Source organism: Procambarus clarkii, chromosome 22 (assembly GCF_040958095.1).
Source record: "Procambarus clarkii isolate CNS0578487 chromosome 22, FALCON_Pclarkii_2.0, whole genome shotgun sequence".
NCBI lineage: Eukaryota > Metazoa > Arthropoda > Malacostraca > Decapoda > Cambaridae > Procambarus > Procambarus clarkii.
In genome coordinates this window covers 25,799,493-25,820,897 of record NC_091171.1, presented here as the reverse complement: position 1 = coordinate 25,820,897, position 21,405 = coordinate 25,799,493, and the positions used below count along the sequence as shown (strand labels likewise).

The window sequence follows — 21,405 nt, the reverse complement described above, 5'->3', positions numbered from 1 at the left end:
ACACACACACCCCTCACACACACACACCCCTCACACACACACACACACACACCCCTCACAGACACCCTCTCACACACCCACATACACCCCCCCCATATACCCCCCATATACCCCCCCTATATACCCCCCCCATATACCCCCCCCATATACCCCCCCCATATACCCCCCCCATATACCCCCCCATATACCCTCCCATATACCCCCCATATACCCCCCCCATATACCCCCCCCATATACCCCCCCCCCATATACCCCCCTCCATATACACCCCCCCCATATACACCCCCCTCCATATACACCCCCCTCCATATACACCCCCCCCATATACACCCCCCCATATACACCCCCCATATACACCCCCCCATATACCCCCCCCCACATACCCCCCCCCCCCAATACACACAAATGCCCGCAAGCATTTCACGGATTATGGATACCATAAATATAGTCATCCTGATATTTTTGGGAGGGGGGGCGCCAAGGTAAGGAGGATAAGTACTAAATGTATGTGATTGTATAGATGAGTTGTCTGCCAACTTTGAGGAGACGACTAGTGCGGGTGATGCAGCGGTGCTGGCCTGGCCTCCACGGCAGAGTTCACTTAGTGCTGTGTTGCTCCTCCTACACTGTATCATACTGGGACATGTGACCGGCTTTGTCACTCGCCGCCATAAGTCATTTTGTATCCAGGTTTAAAGGTTAGAAGGCTTTTTGGTTGGTGATAGTTTGAGTGGCGGGATGGAGTGGAGGCCCGCGGGTGTGTGGAGGTGCAGGAAGGTGGCAGATTACCCGGGTGTAGAGCGTGAAGACCATGCCTCCTGGAGGGCAGTGACGAGTGCACTTCCGGGGGGCTGACTTATGTAACTATGGTCTTCTGAGGCGCACATGAGCAGCGTGTTATGCTTCAACATGTCCTGTCTCTCACGCTGCTCCACACCGCTTCTCGCAAAACTCTGCATAAATGTGCATGAGGATAAAGCTTCCCGAGCGGGCGCTCCTGCTGGGTGAAGTGCTGCGTCTGGCACTATGCGGCGCGTATTCACCAACGGAAACAACCAGTAACTCTTGCAGCCTGTGTTAGGAAATATAATTAGCCTAGGAAGTAATGGAAGGTGATGCTGACAACTTGACGAGGTGGTTGACGGGGCGTTATGGAGGGATGGAGTGAGTGTACCTGAGTATGTACAGTATGGCACACCTTGGGGATAATTTAGTCGTCGTGCTTAAAAATAATAATTAGATATTGGGTGTGGCTGCTCTTGTCCTCAACCTGATTGTTGTAATTTTAGGCATTATCAGTTTGCACAATATTGGCCATCATTATATTGTCATTTTGGTTATGGTTGGCCACTAGTAGTATACTCACCTATTTGTGCTTGCGGGGGTTGAGCTTCGGCTATTTCGTCCCGCCTCTCAACCGTCAACAGGTGTACAGGTTCCTGAGCCTATTGGGCTCTGATCATATCTACACTTAAAAATGTGTATGGAGTCTGTCTCCACATCACTTCCTAATGCATTCCATTTATTAACTACTTACACTACACAATTCTTTCTTATGCCTTTATGGCTCATTTGGGCACTCAATTTCCACCTGTGTCCCCTAGTGCGTGTGCCCCTTGTGTTAAACTGTCTTTGTCTGCCCTATCAATTCCTTTGAGAATCTTGCATGTGGTGATCATGTCCCCCCCCCCCCCAACACACCTGTCTTCCAGCGACGTAAGGTTTAATTCCCGTAATCTCTCCTCATAGCTTGTGCCCCTATGTGCACGTCTTCGACTGCTTATATTTACGACGGATAAGATATGACTTGGATCACGTCTCAATCCTTATTAAAATGATGTATTCGTTCCAGAGCCTATTAAGTTGTCATATCTACATTTAAAGCTGTGACTGTAGTTTTCCTCCACCTAAATCTGTGTTTGCCTCCACCACCTTACTTCTATTCAATTCTATTGATTATTCTATAGTCAATAGAATAGACTATTATATAGTCTATTAAATTTGTTGACTATTCTGACATTGACAATTTTTCTGCGAGTCATTTGGGTAATTTGAGTCAGCGTTCTCTTGTTCGTGTAGTATAATAAGTAGTTTGTCAGTTTCCCCATAGTATCTAGTATGTCGTTGTCACGTCCCCCCCCCCCCTTTGTTCCTTCCAGCGACGTGAAGTAGGTTACTTTAGTCTTTCCTCGTAACTCGTGGCTCTCGGCTTTTCAACTAATTTGGTGTGATAACTGTGTGGCTTGCAATGTTGTGTAGTGTGGCTGGAGACGACCCGCAACACAGGCTCTCCTGCAAGTGTTCCACCACTTGCCTAGATGTGGCCACTTGATGTGTTGTCCACATGAGTGTTCCATTTTGGTGCCGCCACCTCAACCCAGCCAGGCCCACAAGCTCTACTTTACCACCGCGCGCGCACCTCTTGTGCCAAATTGGGGCTCGCTTACACATGCCTTCCATTAGGTAGAGTATTATTGTATTACATAATGTTAAATGCATTAAGCCGAGGAAGGTTTGACTAAATATATGGCTAGCCAAAACATTTAACGTTCGGTATATATAATAACTTAGATGAATAAGCACTATCTGATAATGCATATCTTTAAAATGCAATTTACGCACAAAATTGTTTGCTTTCTTGACTAAGTTGATAACTTACATTTGCGTGATTTCGTTTGAATTAATTTTTCCTGTAAAACACCTATATTATTTTGTCCGTTTAGTGCTGAAAAGGATTAATAAATGTTAAAAGTAGAGTACAAACAATGATATAATGAGAGCAGAGGCAGGTGGTGGAGCAGTGCTGCACCGCTGAGCAGACAGCAGCTGTGTGTGTTGCCTGTTATGGTAGCAGGAGTCATGTGGTCAACCGCTGCCCCTCTCCACTTAAATACTGTTGGGGTTGGCAAGGGTGGCCAAATAAATAAGGGCGAGAGGGGGAGGGAAGACCTTGGTCATTGAAAAGTGCGCGCGCGTGGGGTATACTATGCTATTTGTGCCTGCAGGATTGAACTGTTACCCCTTGGACCCCGCTTTTCTAACTCTCGGTTGTCACATGTTCTCACTCCCGACCTATTTTCGTCTCATGTCTACTACATAAATTTTTAACACACATCCGCAGGATGCAGCCCCTATCAGCTGTCTTAACTACCAAGTACCTATTTATTGCTAGGTGAAGAGGGGCATCGGGTAAAAGAAATTGTGTGGTCACCTAGTTGTGCTTGCGGGGTTTGAGCTTCGGCTGTCAATCCCTCTCAACTGTCAGTCGAAGGGTGTACAGGCTTCTGAGCCTATTGGGCTGTATCATATCTACATTTGAAACTGGATGGAGTCAGCCTCCACCACATCACTGCCTAATGTATTCAATTTAACTAATCTTACACTGAAAAACAAATTTCTAATGCCTCTGTAACTCATTTGAGTACTAGGTTTTCACCTGTCCTCTTCCCCCTTGTTCGTGTTCCACCCTTGCTAAATATTGTCTTTGTCCATCCTGTCAATTCCTCTAAGAATTTTGTAGTTGGTGATCATGTCTCCGCTAACCCTTCTGTCTTTCAGGGACGTACCTGATGGCATATAAGGCATATCAGATATATCATATATCTGATGGCATACCTCTGAATCTGCTCCTCAATAACTTTGTCTTGTGTTTAACTAGGTATGGACTCCAGGCTGGAGATGCATATATAAGATTATAAGAATCAAGGAAACCGCAGAAGGCCTGTTGGGCAATAAGGAGCAGCTCCTCTAACCCAGGGAGTTCTGACGTAAAAGGTTCTGAATGGTTCCTTACACAATTTTCTAAAGGCCGTTCTTATGCTGACCAATCTAGCATACGCCTCTGATGATATCCTTTCGATGTTGGATTCTGGGAACAGGTTCGGTGTGATATCAACCCCAACATTGGTAGTCGAACCTGGCCCCAGGGCGGGCTCGGGGAGTAGAACTCTCGAGAACCCTCTCCAAGCATTCTCTAGGTAGATCTCTGCTTGACTCTTGAAGGATTTCGCCTACCAGAACTCCCCTTCCCCCTACATGTGTAGGGGAGTTATGGGGAGGGTGTGGGGCCGGGAGGGATGTTTTTGTTTGTTGGAGGAGGTTGGTAATGTTGTTATAGTGATATTGATGGTTTATGTGGAGAGGTTGGAGTGTTAAGAGTTGGCTGCTACAGTAGGTGGGGTGGAGGGAAGGTTTGCGGCGAGAAGAGCTAATACTCGGCGTCCTCAACCTCTGGAGGGACATGATACACCGTTATTTGGGAGGTGTCACCAGGCATAAAGTATAACATGCCTAGTTGCGTCACGTGTCAGTTACACTTTACTGGGATCATCTCTGCTATTACTGTGTGCCTCAGTGTAAGGTGTGAGTGTTGGTGTGGAGATATGTTAGCCTAGAGACAAGTGTTGGCGAGTGCCTGCGCAGCGCCAGCTTGACGCGGTGGTGGTGCGCAATCATCGGTGGACAGCTTCTGGGCGCCGTCTTGCTTATCGTTACGTAACCCTTGTATTTTGAAATTTTCAAATATGTTTATAGAACAGGCATTGTTCCATAAGCAGTGTGTAATAAATTCGACATCGCTGTCGAATTGATTACGTTCTCATCCCTTCCTCCCTCTCTCCTCCCAACGCCATCCACCCTTTATTTTAACTAGCATGGAACCTGCACATACGTGCGGATGTACTCTAAACTATATGAATGAAGTGCTAGCTTAGTGCTAGCTTGTCAACAGCTAGCTGTGGCACTATACATTGCATACCACAATTTGCACATTGCATACTACAATTTGCACATTGCATACCACAATTTGCACATTGCATACTACAATTTGCACATTGCATACTACAATTTGCACATTGCATACTACAATTTGCACATTGCATACTACAATTTGCACATTGCATACTACAATTTGCACATTGCATACCACAATTTGCACATTGCATACCACAATTTGCACATTACATACCACAATTTGCACATTACATACTACAATTTGCACATTACATACTACAATTTGCACATTGCATACTACAATTTGCACATTGCATACCACAATTTGCACATTGCATACTACAATTTGCACATTGCATACCACAATTTGCACATTGCATACCACGATTTGTTATACAGTGTGTGCAGTAGTTTTGATAGCAGCTCGTGCACACATTGGAGGGATTCTGAGCACATCTTCAAGACTACAAGGGATAAAGCTCTAGGCATCTCATGCCGCATACTTTAGTGTACTGACTGAACATTCAATAATGTAATGTTGATGAGTATTAAACGTTCATATTCAGTTTATACACGAGCTGCTGCTTTTCATTGTTGTTTAGGGAGGTGCGAGAGCGCGCGCACGACCATCCACCCTGTTTGGTTCACATTAATTAGCCCCTTACTGCTATTGTCTTAGCATGAAGACCGTAGAAGCTGGGCAAAACACAGGTGAATCTATTTGGTCTATAGTGCATATATGTACAATTTGATACGAGTTGGGCTGGGGAGCTGGTCAGGTGATATAAACGTTAATAACAGGTTATTATTGTGGCAGGTAGTTGGCGGGCATGTGTTAGGGGTCGACAGCTTGTCGTCTTGAATGATTCATTGTTTAGTTGGTGTCACAACTGATAGGTCTCTATAAGGGTATCTGTGTGTGTTTTCAATTCGTACATTTTTCTTACTTTATATAATTTAAAAATTTACGGCAACATGTAAGGTTAATAAACTGTTTTTCTAGGCGCTCCACCAGTAGATGATGGCAGTGGTGCTTTTTGTAATTTCCTGCTCCACTATAGCATCTTCCCCCCCCACCCCCCCACCCAGCTGAGCACACTGAATATGCCCGCATCAGACGCTGCAAAATTTGCAGATATCACACTGGAAAGCAAGCACCACGACTTTAATACTCCAGAATTAGGCTTGAAACTGAAACAAATCGAAAATTGTTTCATCAATGGCCAAACGCAAGACCTTGATTCTCTACTTGACATTGTTGTATCGCGTGTCGGGTGTTACCAAGTAACAAGCAGTGTGTTGACGTACAGGTGGTAGTCGGCACCAATGTTTGAAATATGAGATGACTTCAGCATACTTTATAAGCTTGGCAGTCTCGTGGATTTGTTGGCTCCAGCCTCCAGGTATATTCTTAAGCATTGATTATACAAGAGGTGGTGTTCCAAGAGTGAGGGGTAATGCTCATATTAGAAATGTATTGATAGACGTAGTTCTTTCCTGGTAGATGACGACGTCGAGACTTGATATGGCTTCTCGACCACCAGATAAATCATTTATCTTTCAATCTCCTTTTTAGATTTTGCCGATTTATTATATTATAAAAAGTGGACATTATTATATTATTTCATTCTGTTTCAGGTAAGGTCACGAAATGTCGGAGGCGGACTACGTGGGGTGAGTATCAGTCACCTGTTTTGGTTAATGATGTAAGTGGGAAATACCAGTGTGTGTGTGTGTGCTGCCACGACTTGTTTCCTGGTTTTCATTAGTGTGGCGAGAAGGGTCCACCAGAGCATGGGAAGACAGGTGTCGCGCTGCTTGTTCTCGCCCGTCAGTCACATTGTTACATTACCCTGTGTGTCTTAACCTAATTATGCGTACAAGTATAAACAATCCTCTTAACTAAGCTAAAACTGTGTGAGAGTCTGAACAGTCCCTTTAAATTTGCCTCATATTGTGCCTAAGAGTGAAGAATCCCCTTAACTACGTATTCTTATTTTCTCATTGCATCTAGTTAAAGCCGAGAGAAGACGTTGCTACTTAGTGCTGCTCCCGCGATACAGTCAACGTTTAAGTCTTTGGGAAGCAAAGGTTGCATGGAGGATGTCCATGGGAAATTTTCCGATGTTAAAAATAGGTACTGGATAATAAAAAAAATTATTGGTTTGCTTATTGTCAACTTTGATGCGATTATTTAAAACTCTTGGGGTCGATGCTTCATCCAGGAACCCAGTATCTAAGAACCTGATTCCATTTTTTGATTGATGTGACGCCTTCAAAGATATCTTATGTGTTGGAATCTTGGTCTTCAAATACTCTTAACATTCTAGATAACGTGGCGGTAGTATGTTGTTGTTAAAGATTTAGCTACTCAGGACGAAGTGTCCATGTAGCACGGGCTATGGTGAGCCCGTAATTGAGTTTGGTTATACATGATAACCTTTTTCCTTGGCGGTAGTAACGGGGAAGACTTCTTGTAGGTGTGACGAGTGGTGTGAGGTAAGGTGGTGGAAGCAGCAGCAGGAGGAGCGCCAAGCAGCAGGGGGAGGGGGAGACAGACCTTGGGGAGCAGGTTGGTTGTGCTGGAGGGCGTGTGTGGTTAAACCTAACACCAGCGTCAGACACCACTCCTCCGCGATGAGTATAACATCATAAGCCATGGTGTTGGTAATGACCACCACCAACAAGTGTTAATGAGTTTTGTTGGAAAAATTGTTCCGTGATTGATGAGATAGTTAAGGCACCGCCTGGTGTCAAACTTTGGTTGTTGCTCTCCCTTAATACTGTTTGGTGCCGCTTGTGGCAGCCTCCGCGAAGTATACTACCATGTAGTTACCTTGTAATGGTTCCCAGGATAAATATCCCTACGGCCTGGTCTCTGACCAGCCCTCCTGGTTGGTGATCTGGTCAACCTAGCTGTTGGCTGTGGCTGCGAGCAGCCTGACGTATGAATCACAGCCTGATTTATCAGGCATCCTTTGGAGGTGTTTGTCGACTTCTCGTGTGAACACTGACAGGTCGGCGAGTTATACCACTTATGTGTAAAGGGGGAGTATTGAAAACTTTTTGGCCTTTAATGTTGATAGTTCTCTGTGAGTACCTATTGCATCTATGCTTTTCAACAGTGCTACTCTGCGCATCCTGCCATCTGGTCTCATGTGTGCAGATTTAGAACTAGTCCCTCTAACATTTTCTATGTGTAGATTATTATGTATCCATAGCAATGCATAATTATTATTATGCACTCTAGAATACAGATTTAAGATTTTAATTGGTTCAAGATGATTTATTGAGTGGATTCTAGTAGTAAAGGATCTTTGTACGTTCTCCAGGTTTGAATGGGGCTGTTTCTGTGCAACAATATTCCACCTTAAAGAGAGCACTAGTGTCTTGAAAAGTATCATCATTGTTGTGGCGTCTGTTATTTGAAAGGTTCTTGTTATCCAACCTGTCATTTTTCGCAGTTGTGACAGCTACTTTGGGTTCTTAAAAGTAAGGGCTTCCGACATGATTACTCCCAGATCTTGTACAGTGATCCTTCGTTCTATATTGTGATTTGACTGCGTTTCATATGTGGTTTCCATTTCTATATATTCGTTTATCCATAGTACATGAGCTGAAACTTTTCATTAAACATTATTTTCTGTGGCTAATTGAAAGACCTGATGTATATTTACATGAGTTTGGAGATTTGCTGTGTCTTCTATATTGTCTACTCTCATTAAAACTCCTAGTGTCACCTGCAAAGGATGATACGGTACTATGGGTTGTGTCCTTGTCTGTGTCTAATATGAGGAAGAGAAAGAGTACTGGAGCAAGCACAGTACCCTGGGGGACTGAGCTTTTCACGGTGGATGATCTGGATTTTACTTTGTTGACTATTACACACTGGGTTCTATTCGTTACGAAATTGAAGATCCATCTTCCTATTTTTCCAGTATGTAAATCTGTTTGTGGGCATTTCGTGTACAATAACACAACGGTCACATTGTCGAAAGCTTTTGCAAAGTCTGGGTAATACATCAGCGTTTTGCTTGTCTTCCATGGCATCCCAGACCATGTGATAGTGTTCCAGCAATTGTGTGAGGCAGGAGCGCCCTGTTTTGAACCCATGTTGACAAAGGTTATGTGGAAGCTGTGATTCCATGTGTTTTTTTTACTTACAGCTTTGCGCAACAGGGAGCCGGTCGGCCGAGCGGACAGCACACTGGATTTGTGATCCTGTGGTCCCGGGTTCGATCCCGGGCGCCGGCGAGAAACAATGGGCAGAGTTTCTTTCACCCTATGCCCCTGTTACCTAGCAGTAAAATAGGTACCTGGGTGTTAGTCAGCTGTCACGGGCTGTTTCCTGGGGGTGGAGGCCTGGTCGAGGACCGGGCCGCGGGGACACTAAAGCCCCGAAATCATCTCAAGATAACATCATAATGCGGCCTCGTGCCCTGTGGTATGCTAGTAGAGGAAGTATTCCATCGTTGCTTGCAGTAAACTAAATTTTATATTGAAAAAATGTATATCAAAACCCAGGTAAAGCTGCAAAGAATGGTAATGCTTAGTAAGGGCGAGCCACGGGTAAAGCTTACACCGACACCAGGCTTGGGTTTCGTGGGGCAGACATCCGCAAGACTCGGGTGTCACCGGCAAACCTGAACTTGGAACGTGAGTCCTGGTAACGTCGGTGACTCACTGGTGTGGTACACACAGCATGCATGCGCTCTCCCCTTCCTCCATCACCCTCACACCTACCCCTTTCCCATCATATCTCTCTTCCGGCTGGCCTCTGGTTCCCTTATCTATTCTTATATCACTTCTACCCATTCTTCTCTTTACGTTCCCTCTCCTCCATCCCTCTACTTATTCCTCTCCTTTACCCCTCGAGTGTATGGGACAGATTTGTGGGAGTGGTCAGGTGTGTGGGTTTACCAGGAGCTAACCTGGAAAGGGTTATGGAACTTCTACGCCCCAAGCCCGGCCTTGGGCTAGGATTGACTTTTGATAACTTGGTCCAATAGGTTGTTCCTTGAGCAGCCCGCAGGCCCACATATTCACTAAAACCAGATTGGTCCAGCACTTCTTGCAAGAACTTGGTTTAATTTCGCCTGGAAGAAGTCTACCTTTGTTTTAGCAATATTTCTATGCTAGCTGGGAGAATATTGAACAAGCTGTTATGATCATACAGTGCTCTCTGAGTGTATGTAAACGGTTGCCATCTGATACTCGCCTAGTTGTGCATGCAGGGGATGAACTTTTGACTCGTTGGTCCTGCCTCTCAACGATGAATCAGCTGGTGGGCGTGGTCGGGTGTATGGAAGGGGTTGTGGGCGTGGTCGGGTGTATGGGAGGGGTTGTGGGCGTGGTCGGGTGTATGGGAGGGGTCGTGGGCGTGGTCGGGTGTATGAGAGGGGCCGAGAGTGGTCGAGAGCATGGTGGGAGAGGTGAAGAGAAGACTGTCTGGTGTGAGTAGGGTTTAAGACCTCAAAGTACCGTTACTTGGTACTGTTGGTTCCTTCATTCTTGACATCTGCCGGTGAGAGCTACCTTGCAAGTTCTGTATTGATAATAGCGAGATTTTCAGTATAATACTTGAAGGTCTCAGTGGGCTGCAGCACTGGACACTTATTATTTTTGCAGTAAGAATTGCAAACTTATAAAACGTTTTTTAATTATATTATTTTAAAAATGTAAATACCTTTTACGTGTCATCAGGTTTCAGTGTTGAGTTTGTTTACAGTGGATATACACAGTGGATTTGTGGTCGCCAGAACGGTTGAAGAAAATGCCTCCTTATTCGGCAGGTTTCTTTGCGCTAGGAATCTAAGGTTGGTCTGTGACAAGATGCATGGCTTCTACCGTTCCCACGTAGTCATGTAAATGTGGGGTGGGTGTGTGGGGGTGTAGTGATTGGTATAGGGCAGTGTTGCAGGAGGGTGACACCACACAGCCAGACACACACACACACACACACACACACACAGACAGACAGACAGCGCCTCCCACTTTTTACCCAGACTGTTCTTCCCAGCTGGTGGAACATGAAGGTTGCCACACACCTTCAGTCGCTCTCAAATTTCGGTAATATTTATGTCGATGTACTTCAGTTTATGTACATAGTTTCTTATAGGCGTTAGCACATTAAATCATTCAGTATTTATGATGATATTGTGAATATAAATAGTTTTGATCAATGGAGAGTGATAAATTCCTCGTGTGGAACCGGAGGCTTGCTGGCAACTGCTAGTCGTTGGTTCCCGGTGTAGGGCTTGACCAGCCGCGCTGACTCAGTTCCTCGCAGTGCTCATAGTGGGAGGTGTGTGTGCATGCCGTACTGGAAAAAAGCAGATTCGATTTTTATATATTTTTGTTACAAAAAAACAAAAAGTGAAATTATGCCATTTAAGTAATCACTGATTGACTTTAAACATAATTATCGATAAATGCAGTGTAAATTAGATTGTGCAAGAGTTGCAGCAAACTTACCAGTGAACTGATCGAGTATTAGGCGTTACTGTGGGTATAATTGTGTTGAGGGAGTGGACCATGAACCATGTGTGATGTGGTCCTGGCCACGGAAGCTGGCCTCCCGTGTGCTCTAGCTCCTGGCCTCCCGTGTGCTCTAGCTCCTGGCCTCCCGTGTGCTCTAGCTCCTGGCCTCCCGTGTGCTCTAGCTCCTGGCCTCCCGTGTGCTCTAGCTCCTGGCCTCCCGTGTGCTCTAGTTCCTGGTCTTGGGTCATGGATACACACACACATCCCATTCCAGGCTGGAGGAGGGACGCAAAGGTGAGGGAGACGCCTGAGGGGGCGCACTTGAGGGGTAAATGAGTTTGTGGTGATTGATAGTGTGGGGATACCTTCCTTACCTTGCGGTTACCTTGCAATGATTTCGGGGCTCAACGTTCCCGCGGCCCGGTCCCCGACCAGGCCTCCTGGTTGCTGAACTGGTCAACCAGGCTGACCAGTCCGTATGCCTGACCTGACGTATAAGTCACAGCCTGGTTGATCAGGTATCCTTTTGCGGTGTTTATCCAGTTCTCTCTCGAACACTATGAGGGGTGGGTCAGTTATGTCCCTTATGTGTAGTGAAAGCGTGTTATCCAGTCCCGGGCCTCTGATGTTGATAGAGTTCTCTCTGAGTACCTATTGCACCTCAGAATACGGGGGTATTCTGCACATCCTGCCATGCCTTATGGTCTCGTGTGGTGTTAATTCTGTATGCAGAGGGACAGGTAGGGTGCCATAGAGATTTTAGAAAGAACTTTTTCAGTGTCAGAGTAGTTAACAAATGGAATGCACTAGACAATGATGTGGTGGAGGCAGACTCCATATACAATTTCAAATGTAGATATGATGAACCTAATAGGCTCAGGAATCTGTACACAGGTTGAGAGGTGGGGGCCAAAAAGCCAAATCTCATCCCCGCAAACACAACTAGGCGAGTTTTCCTGCCTACCTGAGAGGTTGGGGGAGGAGATGGAAACGCGCGCTGGCACAAGCAAAAGTTTTTTTTTTTTTGTTAGAAATATTGTAATTGTAATTACCAGTTGTGTATGAGCAGGAGAGTCAGTGGCTCAAACTCACTTTGAATACTTGGTGTGATTGGCATCTAACTGTCGGGATTTAGATTTAGAACGGGGGGGGGGGGGGGGAATTATTTGTAACAGTTATTCCTTAATAATATAAGGTGTACCGCCTGCCAGCTTACTGATATCATCTTGGCGTTTCCTGCTGACTAGGTATTATACTCGTCACTCGGTAAAGGTCAGTGATAAGAGCGCCAATTTAGCTTACTGTGTTCCCATAGATTAGTCATTCGAATCGATACACTACTAAATAACTTTACTTTCGATCAATTTTCAAGGTGACCAAATTTACGTAGTGTGGCATTTGTTCTGACTGCGTCTTTGATAGCATCTCAAAATTTACGAGGATTTCAATGTGTTTCACTGTAATCACTAAGTAGGCTACTAGTTTTAGATTAATGATTAGTCGGAATCGCTACGATTAGTCAGAAAGGCTATGGACCTTTACCAGAGTTTCTTCTGGCTTATACTGGCCAGGCATAGGTCACCATCTTCGAGTATTGAAAAATAAGTAATCTTATTTGTTAGGATTCGGCATATACATGTTTCCATAAGATAGCATTTTAAGTGCTACCAAGTTCAAGAGAATCAATATAGCGAAAAAGACCTGCAAGTCAACCTTAGTATCCCCCCATGATTACACAGGACGACGTGTATAAAACTTAAGGGATTTATAAGAACATGTAAAAATGGCAAAAATAGATAGTATGCAGGGTGTGCAAACTGACCAGTCTGAAGCTACACCATGGAAGTGGTTGATTACCGTCGGGGTTCCTGATAAATGACCAAGTGGCATTGTGGAGTTGGTCGAGAGTGATCCTGAGGCAGGGAAAGTGTCCTCAAGACATTGATAACCTGTAGTCATCTGCAGTGTTTTATTTAGAAGGCGGGTGAAGTCTCTAAAGCACTCTACACTTTAACAACGTTATTGCATTTACACCATCAGTAGATCAAACCTTAACATTTATTTTTGCACTCGAAACTTTAGGTCTGTGACCTTTAATTTATGACGACAGAAATGTTGAAACAACTGCTATTTACTTGGAGTTACACATAAGTGCAGGCTCCTATGCAGATTCGTTTAGGGGTTAATATTATGATAAGGTCTTATGAATCAACACTGATATTATTATGGATGGTGTGATTGCGTCACCCTGGTAGGGTGTCGGCAGAGAGCCAAGTGGTGCCTTCGTCACAGCGGTACAGCGTGTAGTAGTGCCTCACCAGAGTGTGCGCGCGCGCGCTCTCCCGCTGTTATGACGTCACGCCCTTCCACGTGTCATGCACCTCTTCGAAAATAAGCAACTGTGACGCCATCAGGCTCACTACTACTGCCAACCAAAACCCAAGTGTGTGTGTGTGTGTGGGGCAGGGGAGTGGGTGGACAGGTTAAATTGTGGCTTGGTACCCAGTAGGACAAGGTCATCGCGGTTATATTGTAATTGGCCTAAATGTTCCTGCTAAATGTTTTCTGGGAATGTCATTGCATTATTGTAAACCTTTTGTTAAACATGGTCGTCTGTTCCGTGTGTTTAGAAGAGACTAGACACTTCCAGGTTTTGTTTTTACATAGCCATAGGCCTCTATGATAGTTTAGTATGGGGAAGAAAAATTGGTGGATTATATATATATAAATGTTTAAATGAGTCTGAAAGCTATCAGTTTTCAGGCTGGAAAAAAACTATTCTGGATGGAAAATTTGCTAGAAAAAAATGTCAGAAGATAACAGAATAGTCTAGCATTTACTTTTATGGGGAAAAATAATTGAAATCGCTAGCCAACAAACACTTTATCATTGGAATATTTTGTTACAGTAGAATATGGCATAGTATAAATTGTCATCCACACTTCCGTGGAGATAAACGTTCCATTCACCTGGGCTGTATGGGGTCTCCAACCGTGGATCGTAGACTGCTCAGGCGATGGAGCGTGGGGCCTCATACTCGTGGGGGCCACGGCTCGAGACCCATACAGCCCAGGTGAATGGAATGGTATAGTGGTGGTGATGGCGGCAGGTGTGGGTGGTATAGTGGTGGTGATGGCGGCAGGTGTGGGTGGAGCGCGCGTGTGGACCCTGCCGCCCGGACGTGCTGGCGCTGCGGAGGCTGCCGGGCTCCACATAGGCTACGCTGGGCAAGTAAATAAACCTGTCATTAGTGGTGCCCCAGGCATAACCTGTACACATAATTTCCACTTCTGCTGGTGATTATTTAGGCTTAAACATGATAGGCCTAAGCGTGTAAGCATTTAATATAGAACGTCGAGACTGCAAAAATTCTGAAGGGTTTTGGGTTTTCTAAGTAGAGTTTGTAGGTTATTAGGCTTTATATCGAGAATATATTAATGATTTATTGCTATTTGATATGTTTTGTGAGTAGCATAACATAATTCCCAAGGTTAATACAATGCCTGGGTGGAAAATGTTAGTTCATACAGGCTGTTGTTATAGGTTCAGATACTGGGAACAAAAAGTTCCAAGTAGCACAGGCTATGGTGAGCCCGTAGTGGACTTACCTGGCACAGGAGCGGGGCTGTGAGGGGGTGAGGGCCTAAGCTAAGCGGGGCGCTAAAGTATGTCAGTAACATGCTTGGTGGGAGTAATGGAGGGGAAGTGTGGTGGTGTAGGTGTGTCGTTGGAGGTCTTCTAGGCTGGCCTCTTTGTATTCCTTGAAGGGAGGTGTTATTTTAAGTCTTCTTGTTAGTGCCTAGACCGTGCAAGTTGTAGTGTGATAATTGATCTTCCTGTTTAGCTAGCTCTGTCATGGCGTGGTGCTGTATGAGTGTAGGTTGGTGTGTGTGTGTGTGTGGGTGGCGGGAATATCAAGGGCGAAGAAGTGAACAAAGCATAGTAATGCATCGGTGAACAGGCGGCGGCGGCTACAGGAATTGTGTTGCTGCTCCGCCCATCGTTCCTCCCTTGCCACAGTCATGCACCGGCAGGAAACGGCTCGTTATCCTCCGGCAGAATTACGTCACAATCCTCACTATGAACCACAACCTGTCTCTTCACCTCGTAATACCTGTCCCATAATACCTGTCCCATTACCGCCAGTGACTGTCCCGGGCAGTACCTCGAGTCGCTTAACAACAGTTTTTTTCGCCCTAAAAGGCATTGAATAATTTCATAATGAAGGCATGTCAAACATTCGATAAACTACAAATTGTACTGTTGGTTGTTGGTAGAGCAGAATGTGATTCTCTTAACACTTGTATGTTGCACGCCCAGGATTCGTAAATTGTTCAGAAAATTTTGATATTTGTTCAAGGTCTTAAATATTTGATTGGGTCCCTATTCAAAAGATTAAATAAAACTTAAATTTAGGACGTGCATAGGACATAGAAAATACTGATGTGAGCATTATGGAAGCAATGTTGGTGTGTAAGGTGGTTGGTGGTGCGTGTAGGATCATTCCCCCCTGATGAGCCGGTCGGCCGAGCGGACAGCACGCTGGACTTGTGATCCTGTGGTCTTGGGTTCGATCCCAGGCGCCGGCGAGAAACAATGGGCAGAGTTTCTTTCACCCTATGCCCCTGTTACCTAGCAGTAAAATAGGTACCTGGGTGTTAGTCAGCTGTCACGGGCTGCTTCCTGGGGGTGGAGGCCTGGTCAAGGACCGGGCCGCGGGGACACTAAAGCCCCGAAATCAACTCAAGATAACCTCAAGATGAGGTAGGGGCAAGGTGCACAGGACCACAGACAGATCAGTGTCCGTAGGTTACACCACCTTGCTGTGTCCTGCCCCTCTACCAGGGATGGCCAGCGTGGCGCGCTGCTCATCTCCGCCTCGAGAATTACAGTACGTTAATTGGGGAAACTGTGTACCAGGCGAGTTATCATAGACATAAGTTCTTACGTGTTTAAATTAGACGTTTGTGCTATTTTCACCCGAGAATGAAGTGAAAGGATGTTGATATCTTCTGTGGTTGACATGCGAATACATGTTGATGTTGACAAGCTTACTCCATAGAAAGAACCTTGTTTATTTTAAAAATAATTTTGATGAGAACCGTACAGGATGCCAGATAAGTATATCCTGAAGTGCCTATACTACATGACGATGCTGTACCTCATATTTTTCTGTAATCAGACACCTTTGCTTGTAGTGATCCGACTGCTTAATTTCCTTTAAGATACGTATTTATTAAGGGAGAGCACTGGCAACTGGGTTGGGTGGTGTCTGGGTTGAAATAGGCCTTGACCATCCCTCATGCACGAGTGGTTAGTCATCCTCTATTTGGTGGCGTCACTTCCGGGCCTCTCCCCCTAGGCGGGGTTGAAACGGGGGAGGGAGGGGAGGCCCTCAATATTTTGTTCTTTGGTTAATGTGAAGCGGAAGGCCTTTCTTTAATACCCGTTAGTTCATTACCCGGCTACATTTTTTTAAGAGTAATTTACCAAGCACAGTTGGCGCATGAGGCTGGACTCTGGCGAGGCTAGAGAGAGTGACGGTGCTCGGCGGAAGTGTGCTCATACTTTGAACATTTTGCTGTACATGTGTTCAGTGGGATAGAACAAAGGGACATGATCATTATTATTTTGCTAGAACTCTAATTAGACGTAACTGCAGAAGAATGTAAACCAGTTTGTGTGGTGTGAGAAAAATATCCGCTCACAGAAGAATTGTGTGACTGTGATGTGAGTGGCATAAGTTATTCAGCGGGGATCGATAAGCTGGTGTTGAGAAGCCAGATTAAGATGAAGTACGTTTACTGAGACAATAAAATACATCTCAAAGGGATAGAGTAGCTTAGGCTATTTCTACCCTCCCCCAAGAAGCCAGATTATGAACGGCTCCAGTTGTCTCATATTGCTCTTTTGCCAGGGTGAGACGATAGTGAAATATTACATGGAGAAGAGTTGAAATTGACAATGATAAAGGAATGGTTGGCTCGTAATGTATGATGAAACCTGGTGGCTGAGTGAGCTGGTTACGATGTGTGGTGGTGGGCAGCCATGTTCAAGTTCAAGTATGTTTATTGAGACAAGAAAAAATACATCTCAAATGGATAGAGGAGCTTAGGCTATTTCTATAACCCCCCCCCCCCCTCCCGTGGGCAGCCATGGCCGCCTCCAGGTTGAGTGGAGGGGCGGGTGGGTGTTGGTCCTGTGGGGGGGGGGGGGAAGAGAACCCAGGGAAGGAAGGTTTGGAGAGTGTTCAGTACTGAATGTAATTTATCGACGATGGAGGGTCGGACTGATCACACACGTTTACCATCGACCAGTGCTTGGATAACAATTACAATTTGATTTTGAATTGGGCGAAGAATTATTGCGTTCAAACAAGTCTCATCCTTCTTAGCCTATACATCTATAGGTGACAATAGCTAATGTTTTTGCCAATATCAGTAGCCTTGCGTTGGTGAACTATTTGAACCTTCACTTTGTTCTGTGACTTAAAATTCACGTAGATGACATTTGATGAAATGTAAACACTTAGATTTTAATCTTGATTTATTTAGGTCATTGAAATGGCTGGTATACATCTTGAGTAGAATGTTATCGACCAAGTGTTAGTAGATCGGGGCTTGAAGAGAGCTTTGCTTAGTTTTCATTTCAAGACCAATAAGGACCCATTATTAATTGCGGCAGTTTCTAGGGACCGTTAGTTAAATAAGGTAAGGAAGCCCAAAACATGACATCCCACCGCAGAAGTCAGCACTCCCACCACGGGGTGGTGCAGTATCAGACCCTGGAAAACAGGCGCTAGCGATGCTTCAATTACTAGTCATTAATTAAGCAGGCGACGCGTCGATGGAAGGATGTGGTAGTCACGTTAATTAAGCGCTATTCATTAAGGTTTATAGAGAAGGGTCATGAACCCCAGGTAACACCAGGGCTGTCCAGTTCCCCGGCCTGTTGGCCATACTGGTGGCGCCCTCACGCCCTTCCCACCCACCCCCCCTTCCCACCACCCCACCCCACCTGGGAAGTTAAGCGCCTCTCACTACACTATTTTACAGAACTACAACTACTAGTATTTCTTCGTAACCATGTGCAATAATATCTTGATCAGTCACGGTGTTAAAGAATAATTCGGCAAGGCCTTGAGCTGTATAGATTTCTTAACGTGTTTTCTAAATTTGAATCGCATACTTAAACAAATTAGTTTACTCGAGCGTAATGAACAATTGTAAAAGAGGAAGACTGGCGACACTTGTCCTTACTCCTGGATATAACAAACGACGAAAGGTCAAAGCCATAACTCACAATTCAGCTCAACTTCCTTAGTTCTCTCTCTTCTGCTAATCGCGTCGTTACTGTCTTAATCACATTGATAATAACTGCGACATTATCAAACCCTAATTAAGGCCTGCAGCCTGCACGGCCGACGTGGCCTGCACAAGGCCTGGAAGATTGTAGTGTTGGTGTCGCCGCTGGACACAGTGGTGAAGGTGAGGAGTGTTGGAGAGATTCTCTGCTTGTTTAGTCCTCGCTCTATATGCACACCTTCCCGTGTCAGAAGATAATACTGTAGTTGTGTGACGGCGTGCTACCTGTGTGTGTGTGTGACGGCGTGCTACCTGTGTGTGTGTGTGTGTGTGTGTGTGTGTGTGTGTGTGTGTGTGTGTGTGTGTGTGTGTGTGAGACGGCGTGGTACCTGCGTGGGTGTGACGTTCGTGGTACCTGCGTGGGTGTGACGTTCGTGGTACCTGCGTGGGTGTGACGTTCGTGGTACCTGCGTGGGTGTGACGTTCGTGGTACCTGCGTGCGTGTGACGTTCGTGGTACCTGCGTGTGTGTGACGGCGTGGTACCTGCGTGCGGCTGGTGAGAGACTCGGGCGCGGTGATGCAAGAGCAACCTTGGGTAGCGCGGTCTGACTCATACTCCAACACTGCACTTGATCATAAGTGCTCTGGACAAATAGCCATTAAATGTTGAGGTGGCTGTGGGTGGCGTTCCCGCGGCGTGCGGTGCTGCTCTGGCAAGGAACGTGTTTTTAATGGCCCAGACGATGATTATCCATAGATTTAATGCCCCTCTCCTGTAGGATCTTATCATATAGTCTTGGGATGTACCTAAATGTCTCTTACAGTCTCCGTGGTGTAGTGGTAAGACACTCGTCTGGCGTTCCGCGAGCGCTTTGTCATGGGTTCGTATCCTGGCCGGGGAGGATTTACTGGGCGCAAATCCTTAACTTTAGCCTCTGTTTAACTCAACAGTAAAATGTATACTTGGTTGTAACAACGATTCTTCGCGGCGGGGATCGTATTCCAAGGACCTGCCCGAAACGCTACGCGTACTAGTGGCTGTACAAGAATGTAACAACTCTTGTATGTATCTAAAAAAAAAAAGTGTGTATATATATATATATATATATATATATATATATATATATATATATATATATATATATATATATATATATATAATATAAAATTCATTCATTCAAAGTTTCCTCTGCAAACTAGTAATCACATTGCCCCTGGAAGACTAACCATTCTGGGAATGAGGAATATATATATTTTTTCGTACAGCTTAACAAAAACAAATATATATATATATATATATAAACTTGTTTAATATAAGGTAACATAAATGCATTATATATTCAAGTATAATAATAATAATAATAATAATAATAATAAACGTTTATCCGAGAGCCGCGCATTAATTAAAGGGTGTGAAATTGGGAAGTGACAAATAGAATTTAAGAGAATCGTTTTTCTATTTTTATACTCTTCAGTCTCAGAGAGCTACGTTGAATTTAATTCGCCACTATAAGCTGGGCTTTCATTTTGTAAATGTGGTAAATATTTTAATAATATTTACTGTACTTTTATATTTTGTATTTTTTTTAACAAAAATTGTGTATGGTATAAAGGATGGGTCAGTGGGTGAGAAACTGGTAATTATTTTCTTAGGTGTGTGGACCCTCCTCCTTCATGCGGGCTGCGGGTTGCCGTCACTCTGCTGTTTGCAACATCGCGGGCTTGCCCTTCTTTGTTTTCCTGAATCACACCAAAACATACTTGAGCACTCATCAGGCTTCACTGCCTATCTGCCTTACGCATCACTTGAAGAGTAGGTCACCGAGCGGTGAGGAGTCTTGTTGAGTGAGCTGTCTTTGGTTATATTTTCAGTATTGTATTGTATTTGTGCTTTGGCACCTTAAGGGTCGGGAGGTTTTTTGTTAGCTTTAGATGGTCTCCTGGCTTTTCCTAAAATGTTTTTTTCTTTTGTTTGCTCATTTACCCTTGTTGTTTTGCGCTGTGTTGACAGGCGTGCTTGGCAGTTTTGACCAAGCTGAGTGCATAGTCTAGCGTCAGCAGTTTTCGTTGCTGTGGTAGGTAAATGCATGTTTATTACATTTACTGTTAAAACTGATTTGAATTCGCCTCCACTTCAATTGATATTCATGTTAAACAGTTGATTATGTTTTGTTAGTTGGACATGTTCCTGCAGGAAGTGACGGATAGCAGAGTTGTAATGGATATGCGGGTCTGCAGGCTGCTCCACGTAACAGCTTTAAGGATAAAGTTGATACAAGACAGTAGAAGAACTCTCGAAGCAGACTACAGGTAGAATACAGGTCGGAATCTTTTATGTCATTATCATGTCTCCTCTGACACTTCTCTCTTTCCGTTTAGTGAGAGCTTCTATCCTTGGCCTTTCCTCACAGGTCAGTCCATGCAGCTGAGAAACTAGGCTAGGCAAGTGACGTTGCTTATATCGCAACTTTCACTAATTTTGCTTTGTGTTGATGTAGGCGGTGACGACATGGGTGATGGGTCTTGTATGTATTGCTTGGACTGTAACCTATACAGCTCTCTAGAGCTTATCTTGGTTCATGAAATCTACCGTATTTTCCAGTGTAGCTTGCCTCTAGTGTTAGCTTTGGATTATAGTGTACTCCCAAATATTACTCTGAATCTCCCAGCCATCCTATTTGGCCACGCCTCCCTTACCCCGTCCACCCCCTCCCCTCAAATCTCGATCGCACCAAACCACCACTAACTAGCCTATACATCCACCTACTCCCAACAAAGCAGTCGTTTACCAACATGCCCACTTGCTTCACCATGGACCATAATATAACATCCCCCTCACCCAACATCAACAAACCTCTGCCTCACTCCCGTACCCACTCTTACATTACT

The 21,405-nt window shown here is 44.8% G+C and overlaps 1 protein-coding gene across 16 annotated transcripts in view; it reads left to right on the top strand.

The window, feature by feature from the left end:
- The window catches only part of LOC123758126 (MAP/microtubule affinity-regulating kinase 3), a 286,973-nt gene that overhangs the window by 46,462 nt on the left and 219,106 nt on the right, over positions 1-21,405 (top strand). For 4 of the 16 annotated variants that reach the window (XM_045742310.2, XM_045742307.2, XM_069329597.1 and 1 more), the window contains one exon: positions 6,370-6,405. The exons of 10 other annotated variants lie outside the window; for them this stretch is intronic. In XM_045742310.2, the coding sequence (XP_045598266.1) occupies positions 6,370-6,405 (36 nt within the window). Of the gene's footprint in view, positions 1-6,369; positions 6,406-11,022; positions 11,506-21,405 lie in introns of those variants that run through there. 2 more of the 16 variants (XM_045742344.2, XM_045742358.2) reach the window with 2 other exon arrangements.